The sequence below is a fragment of the Hypanus sabinus genome, chromosome 1 (genome assembly GCF_030144855.1).
Source record: "Hypanus sabinus isolate sHypSab1 chromosome 1, sHypSab1.hap1, whole genome shotgun sequence".
Classification (NCBI taxonomy): Eukaryota; Metazoa; Chordata; class Chondrichthyes; order Myliobatiformes; family Dasyatidae; genus Hypanus; species Hypanus sabinus.
In genome coordinates this window covers 143183283-143202981 of record NC_082706.1, presented here as the reverse complement: position 1 = coordinate 143202981, position 19699 = coordinate 143183283, and the positions used below count along the sequence as shown (strand labels likewise).

At 42.4% G+C, this 19699-nt stretch overlaps 1 protein-coding gene across 11 annotated transcripts in view; it reads right to left on the bottom strand.

The window, feature by feature from the left end:
* The window catches only part of LOC132398368 (oxysterol-binding protein-related protein 1-like), a 278314-nt gene that overhangs the window by 1740 nt on the left and 256875 nt on the right, over positions 1–19699 (bottom strand). For all 11 annotated transcript variants that reach the window (XM_059977690.1, XM_059977684.1, XM_059977700.1 and 8 more), the window contains 2 exons: positions 18728–18851; positions 14574–14664 (listed from right to left, as the gene is read on the bottom strand). In XM_059977690.1, the coding sequence (XP_059833673.1) occupies positions 14574–14664; positions 18728–18851 (215 nt within the window). The remainder of the gene's footprint in view (positions 1–14573; positions 14665–18727; positions 18852–19699) is intronic.

Genomic DNA, 19699 nt, shown 5'->3' with positions numbered 1-19699 from the left:
CACAGCAGATTCAAAGGGCCAACTGGTCCTGTACATTATGGTTGGAGATTCTTTACCTGGACCAGCAAAGAATTCTTTCTTAGTGCTGGTGAAGTCTTGCACCTGAAAAATGACCCCGTTCACCTTTCCACAGATGTCACCTGAACTGCTGAGTTTCCAGTATTTTTCTGTTTGCTTTTATAACGGGGAGAATGCCTCTGAATACTGTGCAGCTGATGTTATCTATGGAGGTGAAGCTGCAGCTCAAACCACACATTTCTTGCACCAAGAACTTTGTTTTGCTCATTCCAATCCATTTGACCTACCTCACTTTTCAATTCTCAAATATTTGCACACATTGAAAAGCCTACAGAACTTTGAAGAATGCAGTGTATAAAGAACAGACCCTTAGGTCAGGAGTGCTCAATACGCAAGTTAATGGCCAAACGTGACCTTGGAGAAGCTCCTGGCTCATTAACACACTATACCACCTTCTTAACCAGCATGCAAAACTATTTACTGGTTGATGCACAGATGAGTGGAAAACTTTCCATTCAAAATACAACTTCATGATTAGGGATTTTATACCAATGAAGTCTGCTTCTGTTTTACAGAATCTAGCCTTCCTCATGCAGCACATTTAATATATAGATGAGATAGGTAACTTTTATTTCTGATGGGATTTAACTGTTGTATATGGTTACTTCCTGTGCTATGTGTAAGTAGGCAGTATACTGCACATACAAGGCTCTCGTGCATTTGGCATTAAGCTGGAGGTTAACCTTAAGGGTATCCTGCACGAGGACTCCCAAGTCTCGTTGCATCTCAGAACGTTGAATTCTCTCCCCGTTTAAACAATAGTCTGCCTGTTTATTTCTTCTACCAAAGTGCAACACCATACACTTTCCGACATCGTAATTCATTTGCCACTTCTTTGCCCATTCCCCCAATCTATCCAAGTCTCTCTGCAGACTCGCTGTTTCCTCAGCACTACCGGCCCCTCCACCTATCTTTGTATCATCAGCAAACTTAGCCACAAAGCTATCTATTCCATAATCCAAATAGTTGATATACAACGTAAAAAGTGGCCCCATCACAGACTCCTGTGGAACACCAGAGGTAACCGGCAGCCAACCAGAATGAGATCCATTTATTCCCACTCTCTGTTTCCTGCCAATCAACCAACGCTCTATCCATGTATGTAACTTCCCCGTAATTCCATGGGCTCTTATCTTGTTTAGCAGCCTCATGTGTGGCACCTTGTCAAAGGCTTTCTGAAAATCCAAATACACAACATCCACTGCATCTCCCTTGTCTAGCCTACTTGTAATTTCCTCAAAAAATTGCACTAGATTTGTCAGGCAGGATTTTCCTTTTATGCCTATCTTGTCATACGCCTCCAGGTACACCGTAACCTCATCCTTGACAATTGACTCCAACAACTTCCCAAACAACTGATGTCAAGCTAACAGGTCTATAATTTCCTTTTTGCTTCCTTGTCCCCTTCTTAAATAGCGGAGTGACATTTGCAATCTTCCAGTCCTCCGGAACCAGGCCAGAATCTTATCGACTTTTGAAAGATCATTGCTAATGCCTCCGCAATTTCCACTGTTACTTTCTTCAGGACACGAGGGTGCATTCCATCTGGTCCAGGAGATTTATCTACCCTTAGACTATTCAGCTTCCTGAGTACTTTCTCTGTCTTAATTGTGACTGCGCATATTCCTCTTCCCTGACATCCTTGAATGTCCAGTATATTGCTGATGTCTTCCTCAGTGAAGACTGATGCAAAATACTCGTACAGTTTCTCCGCCATCTCCTTATCTCCCATTACAATTTCTCCAGCATCATTTTCTATCGGTCCTATATCTCTATATACTCTTACCTGTCTTTTACTCTTTACATACTTGAAAAAGCTTTTAGTATCTTCTTTAATATTACTTGCTAGCTTCCTTTCATAGTTCTTTTCCCTCTTAATGACCTTCTTAGTTTCCTTTTGTAAGCTTTTAAAAACTTCCCAATCCTCTGTCTTCCCACTAAATTTTGCTTCTTTGTATGCCCTCTGCTTTGCTTTTACTTTGGCTTTGACTTCTCGTTGGCCATGGCTGCATCCTTTTTCCATTTGAAAATTTCTTCTTCTTTGGAATATATCTGTCTTGCACCTTCCTCACTTCTCGCATAAACTCCAGCCACTGCTGCTCTGCCGTCCTTCCCGCTAGTGTCCCTTTCCAGTCAACCTTGGCCAGTTCCTCTCTCATGCCACTGTAATTTCCTTTACTCCACTGAAATACCGACACATCGGTTTTCAGCTTCTCTTTCTCAAATTTCACAGTGAACTCAATCATGTTGTGATCACTGCCTCATAAGGGTTCCTTCACTTCCATATTGAGGGAGAGAGGGAATTCAGGACTGAAGCACAGAGGTACGTAAAAAGGCATTTCTATGTTGATGGTCTTAAATCATTTTCTGGTGCAGAAGAAGGAGCGTGCTGAAAGTAGTGCAAGATTTGTTGGCACAGTCTAGTCTCAGACTGCATAAGATCACATCCAACGATGTTGATGTCATACAAGACTTCTCAGCTGAAGATCTGGCAAAGGTTGACAGAATTTTGATCTTGGACAGGCAACCCCTCTGATGCAGTGCAGTCAGGGCCTTGGATGGGAACTCGGTACTGACACCCTTACTCTCCAGGTCTTTGATACCAAACAAACTCTTTATGCGTCATGGCATGCTATCGACCATCAACAGCCTATTGACCCTCTTGGATCTGCTGCTCCAGTTAGAATGCAGGGATGCCTCACTTTACGAGAGTGGAACTCAGGCACTTGTGGAGAGGATGTCCCACACCCTAAAGAGAAACATCAACAGTGACGTTCTTCCCTTCAGGATCTTAACCGTTTTAAAATTCCAAAACCTACACAACAATTCTGTTATCTATGGTAGAAAGAGCTCTGTGATGCATCATCTAAAGCTGTTGCTGCTGTTGCATATCTGAAGGTCACAGACACTACTGGATATAGTAGTTAGATACATCCTGGCCAGGGCAAAACTCACTTCAGAGGTAACTCACCCAATCGTCATTCTGGGTAAGCATCATGCTCATTAGACATTCCCATAAGCAAGTACAGTTTGTCATCAAGGATGACATTTTCAAAGTGAGAACAGTTAAAGACTGTGGAGTAAGACCGTTCTCCCTGAGTCCCTGAGACTATTCCTCTTTTGCCAGAGATTTAATGAAATGATTATCTGAGTTTTAGTTGTAGTAGTTAATTTTGACATCTTACAGATGTCAGGCAAGGTGTGTTCTGACCTCTACAGGCACTCTTCGTTTTATATGAGCATGATTTCCTGTACTTAAGCTGTTTTTTTATATCATGTCCCGCACGGGTTATTTTCGATTTCAACTTGAGGCACACGGTGAAAAGACATCCATCATCATCCACTTTTTATTTGCTCTTGAAACAGCATTATCTTTTTACAAGTAAGATCTCCTTAAAAACCTCAAATGAAGCTTCCATCATGGATGATTTTTGAGAAGGTGCTTAACTCACTGCATAGCTTTGTATGTACACACTGCGAGGGCAGTAGGGCACCATGACCATTTGGCACTACAATGGACTGGATTTGTATTTTGTTCTAGTTGTGCTCTTGCTCATAAAAATTATGTGTAATTTATGCTTAATTTATGAATTTTCTTGTGAACATCATGTCTCTGATGCTATGTGCCTGTGATGCTGCTGAAATTAAGTTTTTCATTGCACCTGTGCATATGACAATAAACTTGGACTTGAAATTAATTCGCTACAAGCTCCTGTCAAATGGGAATAATAAATCTCTTACATACTTAACACCACACACAAAATGCTGGTGGAACACAGCAGGCTAGGCAGCATCTATAGAGAGAAGTGATGTCGACGTTTCAGGCCGAGACCCTTCGTCAGGACTAACCGAAAGGAAAGATAGTAAAAGATTTGAAAGTAGGGGGGAGGGGGAAATGCGAAATGATAGGAGTAGACAGGAGGGGGTGGGATGAAGCTAAGAGCTGGAAAGGTGATTGGCGAAAGTGATACAGAGCTGGAGAAGGGAAAGGACCATGGGACGGGAGGCCTCAGGAGAAAGAAAGGAGGCGGGGGGAAGCACCAGAGGGAGATGGAAGACAGGCAAACAACTAAATACGTCAGGGATGGGGTCAGAAGGGAAAGGATCATGGGACCGGAGGCCTCAGGAGAAAGAAAGGAGGGCGGGGGGAAGCACCAGAGGGAGATGGAAGACAGGCAAACAACTAAATATGTCAGGGATGGGGTCAGAAGGGGAGGGGGGCATTAACAGAAGTTAGAGAAGTCAGTGTTCGTGCCATCAGGTTGGAGGTTGGACGGTGTGCCACATTCTTCAAGTACATACTTGCGTATCACTGTTTGATAAACAATACAAGTAAAACTTATTAAACCAAGCCAGAAATAAATCTATTCCAATTTGCCTTAAGGAATGCATCACAGATGATTTAGCAAAGAACTCATTATCTAGGCATGCCGGTCTCTCAAATCCTGGAAATGGGCCACAACATACTGTTCGAGAAAATGTATCAAACTGCCAGCTTAAATGTAGTTAGGTAATAAAAGCAGCACATACAAGAAAAGGCATTTAGAATTCTAGTGGCTGCAATACTGGATTCTCAATTTGAATGCTTTCATTTCAAGGCTGCCTAAATGACCAAATTGTACATTTTTGATCACCCTGTTACAGGAACGATGTGATTAAACTGGAAAGGTTTACAAAGTTGTTGACAAGCCTAGAGGCCTAAGCTATATAAGGAGAGGTTGGCCAAATTGGATATTTTTTGGAACATAGGAGAACAAGGAGTGATCTTATAGAAGTGTTTAAAACGAGGAGGCATAGTGGATGGTAACAGTCTTTTTCCTGGGATAGGGTAGTCTAAAACCTTGGAGGCAAAGGTTTAGAGATTTTGTTGGAAGATTTATAAGGGACATGAAAAGCAACTTTTTTTTAAATGCAGAGGGCAGTGAATGCGTGGAATGAACTGCTGGAATAAGTGGTTTTGGTGCATAAGCAGTGCATCATTTGAGAAGCACTTGGATAGCACATGGAAGGGTAGGTCTGAAAGGGGTATGTGCTGAAGACAGGAAATTCAGATCAGCTAGGGAGGCACCATGGTCAGTATGGACCAAAGAGCCTGTATCCATGCTGTATAGCTACATGATCCTTAACACATCTGCATGTGAATAGAAAGTCTGAACATCCTGGAGAGCCTATTGTATAGGAACATTTAACTACAACTTTTTTTAGGCTATTGTTTTAAAAGGGTTCACTTCCACCCCAGTGACTATGCTGAGAAGCATGCTTTGACTGGTGCCAGGTCTACTAGAATTCATTTTTGTTGTGTGATTAAGCTCTACTGGTGAGCATTCTGAAAGGAGCTTTTTGGTAAAATGCCCAATTTATCCAGTCACTGCTTTTACCCTCAGCCAACTTTTCCTGAGTATCAGATAACAGGTCCTGATGTGGTTGGCAAGTTTTTATCTGATTGATTTTCTGCTTTTGTGCATAGGAATTCCCATCAAACACCGTGAATTTGCCTCAGTGGATGAATGAAATATGCAGGTGTCCTGAATTGATCCCACACCATCCAGAACAACCCAAATCCACTGAGGAGGCACTTTCATCTTTTTCTCATGGCAAAGGCACCAAAAGCAAGTGGGTGTGGGTTTTAGGTGAAAGGGAAGTTTTTTCTTTACTCAGAGTGGTTGATGTTTGGAACACAGTGCCAGAAGAGCAATGTACAAAAACTACCCTTCAGAGGCACTCAGACAGACACTTGAATAGGAAAGGCATAGCGGATATGTTCCTAACACAAACGGGATTTGTGGAGATGGACAAGAGATGGAATTGACATAACTATTTCTGTGCTATATCCTTTTCAGCAGTCAGGGCATCAAGTGTAGGAGCTGTTGCAGTTGTATAAATTGTGGTGAGCACTGTGTATAGTTTTGATCACATAGTTTTAAGAAACATGTTAAACTGGAAAGAGCACAGAAAAGATTTGAGGATGTTGTCAGTACGGGGGGTGGGGGCCTTGAATTATTGGGAGAGCTTTGCCAGGCTATGTCTTTTTTTTCTTCAAGCGTAGGGGGAATGAGGGGGCTAACTTATAGAAAGGCACAGCAAGTCTTTTCTTCAAGTTAGGAGTGTCCAAAACTAGGGAGCATAAGTTTAGTGTGATAGTGTAAAGATTTAAAAGGGACCTTAGAGTTAAGTATGTTGAACAAGCTATCAGTAGAAGTGGCTGAGGCAGGCGCAGCAGTATCATTTAAGAAGCACTTGGATGGATACATGGAAGGAGGGGCTTGGGACATGGGATGAACACAGCAAACTGGGACTAGCTGGGTGGCCACTGATTTACAGGATATTACGTTCTACTAATTTCTGTCACAACCTTACATAAAGTCATGCAATATAGACCTAGGTCTCTCTGATAAGCTTTTAATATAAACAACCAGATTACACACTTCTTCTTGAGGACATAAAAAAACTGAAGAAAATGTAAAAGCAGCTTATAAGGGTGATTCCAAGACTGAGAAATTAGCAGGAAATACTGCATATACTGCAGTTAATTTATTTGTTCTGGAAAGAGTAGGCTATAGGTAATATCATCTTTAAAATTCTGAAAGGAATTTCCTGGAGTTGATATAGATACAATGGATTCCAATTAATTAGGACACATACCTTTTAGCCCAATTAAGCAGCTTTCCCAATTAGCCTAAGTGTTATGGAAACAGTTAAAAGGTATATAAAAAAAAGGCAAGCTACCATTTAACTGAGTAACAATTTATGTACTTAAATGAAATACAGAGCAAATAACAGCACTACTAATATTTCTACAGTACTATAAAACTCGCTGGAGGAATTCATCTGCCATGTTTTTTTGATTAATTGTAAATGAACAAAATCAGTGCAGACACCTTTAGCAGATAATGGCCTGCCTTCATGCAATGCTTTAAATGATTACATCCTCCAAATATACATTTTCATTTAAACATTCAAGATGATTGTTGATACCTTCCAATTCTTCATAATTCCTAACTCGTTGAAGAAGTGAAATAGTGTCATTTTCACTCCAGTCGTTTCTGGATTCTTTAAGACTGAATGCTTGAAACCACGGTGAGTAAAATAGTTTGGAGTTGTCTACTGCTTATTTCCTGCCAACTATCAGTGATGAAAATAGCTGCTTTTTGAACACAAACACATACAACTGACACTGTTTAAAAACTGATTGCTCTAAGCACGCATGGTGTTCAAGATGATACAAGTGCACCCCACTGATGCTGGTTAGAACCAGCTCAGCAACAGCCTTCTGCCCAGTTAAGTGATATAGTGACCCCAACAAATGAAGGGAAATCTGGCTATTTTCTCGGTTTAGTTTTTGTTAAAAGTTATCCCAAATAAACATCTAACCCAATTAACCGGAATCCATTGTACTTGAATTTGTGAGAACTAACCAAAGTGAAGGCCCATAATGTCAGCAATACATCCAATGGGATAGTTGGGAGAAACTTCTTCATCCAGATTAGTGATTAAAACGTGGGACTTCGTGCCACAAAGAGTGGCTGAGACAAGTAGCAGAGATTATCATAAAGCTGGGTAAACGAGGGTGGAGCCAAAAAAAAAATCCTTCCTGACTAGTGTCTTGATCTAGCCAGTCTCCAGGTGTAGTCTAACCAGGGTTTTGTGTAATTCTGGCTAGAAGGTCTTAGGGCAAACTGTGTGTACGAGTAGATGGAGCAGGATGGGAAGATTTTCATGGCACTGAGTCTGATTCTGCAGTGCAGAAGGAAGGGGGGAAGAAGAGGAGAGCAGTAGTGATAGGGGACTCGATAGTTAGAGGTACAGACGGAGGTTCTGTGGTCGCAACAGAGACTCCTGGATGGTTTGTTGCTTCCCAGGTGTCAGGGTCAGGGATGTCTCTGATCATGTGCACAGCATTCTGAAATAGGAGGGTGAGCAGCCAGATGTCATGGTATACATCAGTACCAATGACGTAGGAAGAAAGAATGAAGAGGTCCTGAAGAGTGAGTATAGAGAGCTTGGTAGGATGTTAAAAAGCAGGGCCTCGAGGGTGGTAATCTCAGGATTGCTACCTGTGCCACATGCCAGTGAGGGTAAGTGTAGGATGCTCTGGAGGATGAACACGTGGCTGAGGAACTGGTGTAGGGGGCAGGGTTTCAGATTTCAGGATCATTGGGACCTCTTCTGGGGCAGGTGGGACCTGTACAAGCGAGACAGGTTACACCTGAACTACAGGGGGACCAATATCTTTGCAGGGAGGTTTGTTAGTGCTATTTGGGGGGGGGGGGGGGGTTAAACTAGATTTGCAGGGGGATGGGAACCAGAGTTACAGAGTAGATAGTGGAGGAGGGGTGAAAATAAATGATGTTAAAGTTTCATGCAAAGTCACAAATAGAAGGGTTGTGTGTGGTGGTAATAATCTTCTGAGGTGTGTCTATTTCAATGTGAGGAGCATTGTGGGGAAGGCTGACGAGCTGAGGGCGTGGATTGTCACGTGGAATTATGACATTGAAGCCATAAGTGAAATTTGGCTACAGGAGGGGCAGGACTGGCAGCTTAATATTCCGGGGTTCCGATGTTTCAGACGTGATAGAGGCAGAGGAATGAAGGGTTTGGGGGGGTGGTGGGGTGGCATTGCTAGTCAGGGAAAAAGTTACAGTACTGCTCAGGCAGGACAGATTAGAGGGCTTGTCTACCGAGACCATATGGGTGGAGCTGAGAAACAGGAAAGGTATGACCACATTAATAGGGTTGTATTATAGACCACCCAACAGTCAGTGAGAATTGGAGGAGCAAATCTACAGAGATACGAGACAACTGCAGGAGACAGAAAGTTGTGATTGTAGGGGATTTTAATTTTCCGCATATTGATTGGGACTCCCATACTATTAAAGGTCTAGATGGGTTAGAGTTTGTAAAATGTGTTCAGTAAAGTTTTCTAAATCAATATATGGATGTACCGACTAGAGAGGATGCAATATTAGGTCTTCTATTAGGAAACGAGTTAGGACAGGTGACGGAAGTGTGTGTAGGGGAACACTTTGGTTCCAGTAATCATAACACCATTAGTTTCAACTTGATCATGGCTAAAGATAGATCTGGTCCTCGGGTTGAAGTTCTAAACTGGAAAAAGGCCAAATTTGAAGAAATGAAAAAGGATCTAAAAAGTGTGGATTGGGACAGGTTGTTCTCTGGCAAGGATGTGATTGGTAAGTGGGAGGCCTTCAAAGGAGAAATTTTGAGAGTGCAGAGTTTGTAATTTCCTGTCAGGGTTAAAGGCAAAACGAATAAGAATAAGGAACCTTGGTTCTCTAGGGATATTGGAACTCTATTAAAGAAGAGAGAGATATGTGACATGTATAGGAAACAGGGAGCAAATAAGGTACTCTGAGGGGTATAAAAAGTGCAAAAAAAGCACTTAAGAAAGAAATCAGGAGGGTTAGAAGAAGACATGAAGTTGCTCTGGCAGTCAAGGTGAAGGATAATCCAAAGAGCTTCTACAGGTATATTAAGAGCAAAAGGATAGTAAAGGATAAAATTGGTCCTCTTGAAGATCAGAGTGATCAGCTATGTATGGAACCAAAAGAAATGGGGGAGATCTTAAATGGGTTTTTTGCATCTGTATTTACTAAGTAAACTGGAATGGAGTCAATGGAAATGAGGCAAACAAGTAGTGAGGTCATGGAACCTATACAGATTGAAGAGGAGGAGCTGCTTGCTATTTTGAGGCAAATCAGAGTAGATAAATCCCCAGGACCTGACAGAGTATTCCCTCGGACCTTGAAGGAGACTAGTGTTGAAACTGCAAGGGCCCTGGTAGATATATTTAAAATGTCAGTAACTACGGTGCCGGAGGATTGGCGGATAGCTCATGTTGTTCCGTTGTTTAAAAATGCTCAAAAAGTAATCCAGGAAATTATAGGCCGGTAGATTTGACATCTGTAGTAGATAAATTATTGGAAGGAGTACTAAGAGATAGGATCTACAAGTATTTGGATGGACAAGGACTTATTAGGGGAAGTCAACAGGGCTTTGTGTGTGGTAGGTCATATTTAACAAATCTATTAGAGTTTTTCGAGGAGGTTACCAGGAAAGTGGATGAAGGGAAGGCAGTGGATGTTGTCTATATGGACTTCAGTAAGGTCTTTGACAAGGTCCCACATGGGAGGTTAGTTAGGAAGATTCAGTTACTAGGTATACATGGTGAGATAGTAAATTGGATTAGACATTGGCTCAATGGGAGAAGTCAGAGAGTGGTGGTGGAGGATTGCTTCTCTGAGTGGAGGCCTGTGACTAGTGGTGTGCCACAGGGATCAGTGCTGGGTCCATTGTTATTTGTCATCTATATCAATGATCTGGATGATAATGTGGTAAATTGGATCAGTAAATTTGCTGATGATACAAAGACTGGAGGTGTAGTGGACAGTAAGGAAGGTTTTCAAAGCTTGCAGAGGGATCTGGACCAGCTGGAAAAATGGGCTGAAAAAATGACAGATGGAGTTTAATACAGACAAGTGTGAGGTATTGCACTTTGGAAGGACAAACCAAGGTAGAACGTACAAGGTAAATGGTAGGGCACTGAGGAGTGCAGTAGAACAGAGGGATCTGGGAATATAGATACAAAATTCCTTAAAAGTGGCGTCACAGGTAGATAGAGTAGTAAAGAGAGCTTTTGGTACATTGGCCTTTATAAATTAAAGTATTGAGTATAAGATTTGGGATGTTATGGTGAGGTTGTATAAGGCATTGGTGAGGTCAAATTTGGAGTACTGTGTGCAGTTTTGGTCACTGAATTACAGGAAGGATATTAATAAGGCTGAAAGAGTGCAGAGAAGGTTTACAAGGACGTTGCCAGGACTTGAGAAATTGAGTTAGAGAAAGGTTGAATAGGTTAGGACTTTATTCCCTGGAGCGTAGAAGAATGAGGGGAGATTTGATAGAGGAATATAAAATTATGATGGGTATAGATAGTGGAAAAAGCCTGCTTGCATTCACTCTGAGGCTAGGGGAGGAAAAAACCAGAGGACATGGGTTAAAGGTGAAGGGGGAAAAGTTTAAAGGGAACATTGGGGGCGGGGGGCTTTTTCACACAGAGAGAGGTGGGAGTGTGGAATGAACTGCCAGATGAAGTTGTAAATGTGGACTCACTTTTAACATTTAAGAAAAACTTGGACAGGTATATGGATGAGAGGCGTATGGAGGGATATGGGCCAGGTGCAGGTCAGTGGGACGAGGCAGAAAAACGGTTTAGCACAGCCAAGAAGGGCCAAAAGGCCTGTTTCTGTGCTGTAATGTTCTATGTGTGACAGCTATAACTGTTAAAATAAAATCAGGCCACACTTGGAGAGTGTTGTGTGCAGTTCCTGGTCATATCATCATAGGAAAAATGTGCAGACTCTGGAAAGGGTGCAGAAGAGACTGAGGGAAGACCTGATAAGAGGTTTTTAAAATTATATGAGGCATATAAAGGGGAGAAAGAATTTTATTCCCAGGGTAGAAATATCAAACACCAGAAGACATGTTCTTAAGGTTAGAGGGGGTAGTTTAAAGGTAATGTGAGGGGCAAGATTTTTTTTTTAATACAGAGAGTGGTAGGTGCCTAGAATGGGTTACTAGGGGTAGAAGTGGAAGTAAGCAATTGGGTGAAGTTTATGAGGCTGTTGGACAGACACATAAATATGAAGTGAATGGAGGGATATGGATGACACAGAGGAGGGCATTTGGTATAAATTGGTATCCAGATCAGTACAACTTTGTGGGCTGAATGGCTTTTCTAGTGACATACTGTTCAGTAAGTTGGACTGAATGGCTTGTTTCTGTTATTTAATTTCTCCACAAACGAGAGCCTTTTAAAAGTGATCTGCACTGACAAACTCCATTAAACAGGGTGTCACTTTTCACTCAAAATTTAACTCAAATCAGGGAGCATTTTGAAACCAAATGGACATCATTTTGATGGGTAGGATGAAATGTAAATTATGTCAATCACCTCTAATCTTCAATAAAGGACTGGTTTTGGTCAGGTCTACTTTGAGTAAGTGTGGCCATACATTTCATTGAGAATTAGGTTTGGATTGTAGTGTTCATTTCAAAGGTTGCGAATGTTAATCCAAGCACTTAAAACACAGCAAACAATGTGCAAACAAGCCAAACCTGGGCCCCTCTGCCAACTGGTTCCTTTGGGGGTAACAGTAGAGAGAAGCAAAGATCGTTAGATAACATTTGACCATTTTTCTGCTGAACAGGCAAGCAACACAAGTTCAAACCTTCAAATGTATGAATAAAGAAAATTACAACTCTGGATGTGTGATGAAAGTTAGATTCCTTCAAAGTGGATGTAATGAGGCACTCTGGACTCAGATTGTGCTGAGTATGCATACTTCAGGTCCAGGTTCGAGGTTAATGCGACCTGGGACACAGCAACATTAAATCTACATATTCATGTCATGACTTCTAAAGAATATCAAATCACATTATCGTTTTTTCTTATGGCATTAAGGTTTCCGGCTTGTTCAACATCTTACTCTGAGATTCTTGAATGGACCTGTTAAAGGACAAAGATGAATTTGATCTCCCAATCCACCTCACCACGGCCCTTGCAATTCATTTGTGTATCTGCACTCTCTACAATAGTAACAAATTTCACAATATATGTCAGTGATAGCAAACTTGATTTCAATATTCTGTTCTCCTTTTGTAATTCCTCGATGTAGACCAATTACCCCACTTATTGCCCTGTAACCGAGCTACATGAAAGGCACATTACAGGTAACGTGCAAAGCAGCAAGTCTCCGGGTTGTGGGAGGGAACTGGAGCTCCCAGGGAAAGCCCTTGCAGTCACACGATGGATGTGCGATCTGCATACGTGGGCAATGCCAGTTGCCAAGAACGTATCCAAGACTCTGGAGCCTTCACTCATGCCCCGGTACGCTACTGTAACAGCCTGGTTTCTATAAAATAAATTGCAGTTTAAGAACACAATAGGAGCAGGTCCCTCAAGCCTGCTCCACTACTCAGTAACGATCATGGCTAATCTATGCCGGCCTCAACTCCTCTAATACAGCCAGGGTTGTAACAGCTTAGAAAAAGACACTTTAGCCATTGCTGACCATTGGGTCTGTCTGTACTAACTCCACTTGCCTGTATTAATTCCATATCCCTCTGTGCTCTGTCCAGAGACCCCTTAAAGTCCTTAACACACAGGAGCAGAATTAAGTCATTTGGCTCATGAGGTCTGCTCTGCCATTCCATCACAGTGGATTTATCATTCTTCTCAACCCTACTCTCCTGCCTTCCCTGACCTTTGAGGCTCTCACTACTCAGGAACCTATCAACCTTTACCTTAAACATACCCAGTGACTTGGCCCCCTCAGCCCTCTGTGGCAATGAATTCCACAGATTCACCACCTCTGGCTAAACAGAGTCCTCCTTATCTCTGTTCCATAAGGACAGATGTTGCTGTCTCCATCACCTTCTCATTCTAGATATCAACCACTCTGAAAAGTTTACCTTTAGATCAGCTTTAAAGCTACCCCTGCTCATGTTTTAGTCACTCTTAGGTGGTATACAGACTCTGGCTATCTATTCTATCTGTGCTAGCTCCCCATAATCACGCTTGCCTTGTCTGGGACTCTCCTCTAGTGGAAGTATCTCAACAGGCGTTGGAGCTGGAGAAGGTAATATAAAGCGGTACAGCACAGGAAGAAGCCCTTCAGCAGTGAACTTCAAGTGCCTGCACATGTACAGGTCAATCAGTGCATCTAAAAATAAATCAATCCTGAGCACGTTATACTACAGGGCCATATTGCACTTTGGGAAGACTATCAGGGTAGGGTCTTCACGGTGAACTGTAGCGCTCTGGGTAGCTCTGTAGAACAGAGGGGACCTAGCAGTGCTAGTTTATGGTTCCCTGGAGGTGGTGTGACAGGTAGATAGGCTGGTGAAGGCAGCTTTGGCACAATGGCCTTCATCAGTTGGGCAGTAAGTATAGATGTTGTAGCGTTTTTGGAGCGTAGGAGAATGAAGCATAATTTTACAGAGGTGTATATACTGTAATTATGTGGAGCATAGATAGGAGAAAAACACTCTTTTTCCTTAGGATGGGGAATCAAGAACTAAAGAGCAGTATTGAGGTGATGGAAGAGATTTAATAAGAACTCGAGGGGCAACGTTTTCATCCAGAGTGTCGTCCGTATAAAGAAAAAGCTGCCCGAGGAAGGTACATTAACACATTTAAAAGACATTTGGATAGGTACATGGATAGGGAAGATTTACAGGGCAGTAGGCAGATGAAATTTACAGATGGGCATCTTGGTCGGCACAGACTCTAACATACGGCAATTACTTCAAGTCATCAACACCAATATGAACAAACACTGTTTGAATCCTATCACACGAAAGAACCACACTCAGTATAAAGCTGGATTTAATACAAATGTAGGTGAGAAGGTCGCAATGCTCTTCTTAAACTTCAATAATGACTAGGTCATAAAGCAAGAAAATTCAATACTAACTTGGTTTTCCATTCAGCATCTGTCTTGGCTCGGTGTTTGCGAGCAGCTCTTTGCTTTTCTTCCAATCTCTTCTTCTCTTCACTGGCTAAATCTGCAGAACAGGAATGTTCACGTGAGCTCTCACAGTAAACAAAAGGGAGCTGCGGATTGAAGGAAAATGATTGCCCCCAACTCTTGTGCTCAATCTTTCAGTAATTATCCATTCGTCTCAAGAGAGCACCAAACAGGATAATGAAAAAGGCGATTTTCAGCCCTTCCATAGGTAATTGCCACTTTAAATACAGTCACTTTCTGTAAACAACTATGCTAATGCTTTTAATTCTCCTGAATTAATTAACTTCTAACATGGTTGTGCATACAGATCACTGCTGTGACACACACAGAGGGAGATGATGCTCCTTTGTTCTAGGTGATCCAGTTGACAAGATAGTGTTACTGTAACAAACCAGTTCTTCCAATGCAGGAGAATTAGGGACATCTTTATAGAGGTGTACATACTGTAGTCATAGAATCACCTTCAAAGGGCAACACCTCAAGAAGGTGGTGCCATCATTTAGGACCCTCACCACCCAGGACATACCCTCTTCCCGTTACTACCATCAGGGTAGTAGGATGTTTTTAATCAGCAGGTACAGGATCCTGAAGCATCAATGTTTTAGTAACAGCTTCTTCCCCTCCTCCTTCAGATTTCTGAACAGTCCATGAACCTGTGAAGACTAGCCCTCTGTTTATTCACTTTTTTAACATATATTTCTTATGGTAACTAATAACATTATTTTGTACTTCATTGTACCGCTGCCGCAAAACAATATGCTACATGACATATGTTAGTGATGATAAACCTGATTCTGAAATGATGAAAGGCATAGATAAAGTGGATGGTAACAGTCCTTTCCCCAGAGTAGGCAAGTCCAAACTAGGAGACACAGTTTTAGGGTGAGGCAGAAAAGTTTTTAAATGGACTCAAGGAGAGGCAATCTTTTCCACACAAGAGGCTGGTGAGTGTATGGAAAGAGGTGCCAGAGGGAATGGTTGAGACATACAGTAGTAGAACTTAAGAAGCACTTGGATAGGGGTGGGATACGAAGGATATGAGATGAACCCAGGAAATAGGGGCTCGCTGGATGGGCATGGTCTAACTGGGCTGAATAACCTTTATCCATGCTGTACTGCTCTATGACTCTATTTCATCTTATTTAACTCGCCTGCAGGTAACTGATTTGAATATCAATACTGTAAAGTAGTGGTCACCAACCTTTTTAAGCCCAAGATCCCCCACCTCGGTCTTAGTGAAAGGCAAGATCGACTCCAAATCGATCAGTTACATGCATGTGCACTGGGGCAGAAAAGACCGGAGGTAAAACCCCGCAACCCGGAAGCAGAAATAATGTATGAACACCAGGGGTCACCATCCTTTTTTTGCACCATGGACTGGTTTAATATTGACAATATTCTTGTGGACCAGCCGGGGGGGGCGGGGGGGGGGGGGTGTTAAACATGACGGGAATACAGTGATACTCGAAGCAGGTTCCTTATGTCCAGTCTATGCCTCAATTTAGTTTAGGTGGCTCTCAGCACTTACCTGCTGACCCGCTTGCTCACATTTTTAACGCTGGAAAAAAACTCAGCGGGTTTGTATTTAAGTGCAGGGTGCTTGGACTCAGGGTACCGAAGCAGTTTTGAGGGCTTCATTGCCTCATTAGACAGCCTCCTGCCTTGGCCAGCTGCGTTTGTTTCCGTACCCGGGCTGCGGCAGTCGCAGTCTGGAGAGAGCGACCGACTGACCGCCCGCCGCCTTGGCCAGGTGTGTCTGTTCCGTACCAGGACCGTGGCGGTCGCAGTTTGAAGAGAGCGACCGAGCGAGGAGTGCGACAGGACACCGTAGGATCTATCGGCTGACCAAAGTTTGTTTCAGTAGATCTCAGCGAGGTAGCTGCTCTGCTACTTATGAAACCCTGAGCTTGAATTAGGTCGTCTGCGAATATTTTAGCACGAACATTCGGTGTGCTAAACAGGTTCAGAGGCGGCGCCCATCTGACCGCGCTCCAGGCCAATAGCAACGGCACTTCTCGCCGGCCGCACGAAGTGGCCAGTTACCCGAGGCCAACCAGTGATCCCTAGCGCACTTGGGTAATGACCTCGCGTAGGTTCAAGTTCAACAGTCGGCGTGACAGGGAACAAGGAAAGGTGCAGCTGACACATATTGTTTCCTTGCGGCCCGGTGGTTGGGGACCGGCATGTGGTGGGGGAGCTACACGCATGTGCACTGGGCAGAAAGAACGGAACTAAAACCCTGCAAGCAGGAAACAATCAACAGAATTTGTGTATTTATTTTTTTTTCAGGATCTACTGGGAAAGTCTCAAAGATCGACCAGTCGATCGCGATCACTACTGTAAAGTGTTGGTACACAGCACCACTTATCACAAACGTTCTGTTTCTACTGCAGTGCTGTCTTCTGATGTGACTTCATTCTCGTTTCAAGTATTGATAGACAGGTGGCAAGGAAAGTAAATGCAATGTAATTACTGGACACTACCTGTGTCAATTAATTTGTTAGTGTCAATTAATTTGTTTTTAATCTGCAAATTAGGATGATTGATACATGCTTCAAATTGCTGGAATACATGGATTTTACCAAAGACATCACATAGCTGAGCATAAATCCTTCTGTACTCAGATCAGTAGCAGAGAGGAGTTATGGTAGGTTTGTCAGAGAATGAGGAAAGGGATGAAAATTTGAATGCAAACTCACAGCGTAGCAGAGTGCTTGCTTTTCTGTAGGGTTCTGTCTACACTTCTCACCGGCTTAATAAAGCAGCCAAGAGAATCAAAGACTCCATCCAACCTAGACTTTGCTCGTCTCCCCCTCCCATTGTGCTGAAGATACTAAAGCTTGAAAGCACATACCACCAACCTCAAGTAGGTCTTCTATCCCGCTGTTAGGAGACTACTAAGCGATAAGATGGACTCTTCACCTCACAATCTACCACGTTATGAACTTGTGTCTTATTCTCTGCCTCCACTTCAATTTCTCTTTGGCTATTACACTTTATTCTGTAATCTGTTATTGTTTTCCCCTGCACTACTCGATGTACCATCGCGAAGAACCAAACTGTATGGGTGGTATTGCATGAGAATCTTTTCACTGTACCTTGGTACAATGAATAAAGCATTTTATGGGAGACAGGGAAAAGATCACAGTCACAAAAGTAAAAAGAATCCAAGTGCTCTCTTTCCGTGTCCATGAGCACTCTCTTATAATTTACAGTAATTTTATGTCCTTGCACTGCATTGTAGCCACAAAACAGAGAAAAACACGTTGTGTAAGACAATAAGCCTGATTCTGATAACCAGAAGAGAACGTTCCTGGATTAATCCATAGCAAAGAATGGCTGGTGGGATTTAACTCAGATGAGTGTGAACTGATGCATTTTGGGAAGTTAAACCAGGGTAGTACATACACAGTGAACAACAGGGCCCTGAGGAGTGAAGCAGAGCAGAGCAATGGAGTACATGGTTTCCTGAAAATGACAATGATGAAGGTGCATGTCTTCATGAATTGCAGCCTCATGCTACAGCAACAGTCTTTAAAAGACAATTGGACAGGATCAAAGTCGAGTTTGTTGTCAAATGCACAAGTACATGAATGCATAGGTGGAAAGGGCCAAATGCAGGCAAATGGACTCAAGTAGGTAACTTGGTTTGCACAAACATGTTGAGCTGAAGGATCTGTTTTTGTGCTGTGTAACTAATTATGAACTTGCAAATACCTAGATTAACTGCATAAGTAAAAATTCCAACAATGAGGGAGTATATCGGGAAAATACAATGATCTCAGATGTGGAGGGGTCTGATCTCGTACCCTGGCCAAATTTCCTACCTTGAGCCTGTTCTCCCACCACTTCCTGCCATCCTTGCAAGAATAATTGTAATGTGTTTCCAAATGATTGCACAGTCTGTAATGATTTGATCTAAATGAACAGTATGCAAGTCAAAGCTTTTCACTATGTCTTGGTACCTGTGAGAATAAATAAACCAATTCCAATTATTTACCGTAGACGTTCAAACTTCATTGACGTCAAACCTGCTGCTCAGAATATAGTAATAATGAAGACTGCTTTCCTCTTCTATGTAACTTTATACCTGATCATACCTATATCTCCGTTTTCCATGGCTTTAATGTCAGGTCGCAGGCGGCAGTCAGTGGGGGCAATGACATTCTCCATTTCTTTATCCAGTTCATTTAATGACATTGCAAAGTTGGTGAAATTATACATCTGGAAAGTAGTCCAAAAATTAATTATTATTAAAAATTAGACCCTCACACTACAAAAATGAAAACTACTGATATTTAGCATCTGGATTTTGCAAAGTAGAACTGAATGAACTGGAATTGGTACACAGTATTATGAAAGCATCAATCATCCCTTCCAGATGGAGAAATAAACAGCAGATTCAAAATAGATAAACAGAATATTTCCTCTGGAGGTTGGCCGGCCATGTTGCAACTGTATAAAACTTTGCTCTGCCCACATTTAGAGCATTGTATGCAGTTTTTGGTCACTCCATTATAGGAGGTTGTGGAGGTTTCAGAGTGGGTACAGAAGAGGTTCAACAAGATGCTGGCTGGTTTAGAGAGTATTAGCTCGTGACGGCGTTCATCACTAAGCATCCTCACTGTCCAGGACGTACTTTCTGGTTACTACTATTGGGCAAAAGGTACAGGAACCTGAAGACCTGCGCTCAATGATTCAGGAACAGCCTCTTTCCCTCCGCCATCAGAAATCTGAACTGTCTATGAACATAACCTTGTTTTTTTTTCCTCTGTTCACTGAGTTTGTAATTTACACTAATTTTATGACTGCACTGTACTGCAGCCACAAGACGTTAAATTTCACATCATATGCACAAAATGCTAGAGGAACTCAGCATGTCAGGCAGTATTTATGGAAAGGAATAACAGTCAACATTTTGGGCTGAGATCCTTCATTTTGGACTGGAAAAGAGATGAGAAATTTCTCCTGTTTTCTCCAGTTCTGCTGAAGGGTTTTGGCCCAAAACATTGACTGTACTCTTTTCCACTGATGCTGCTGGCCTGCCCAGTTCCTCCAGCATTTTGTGGGTG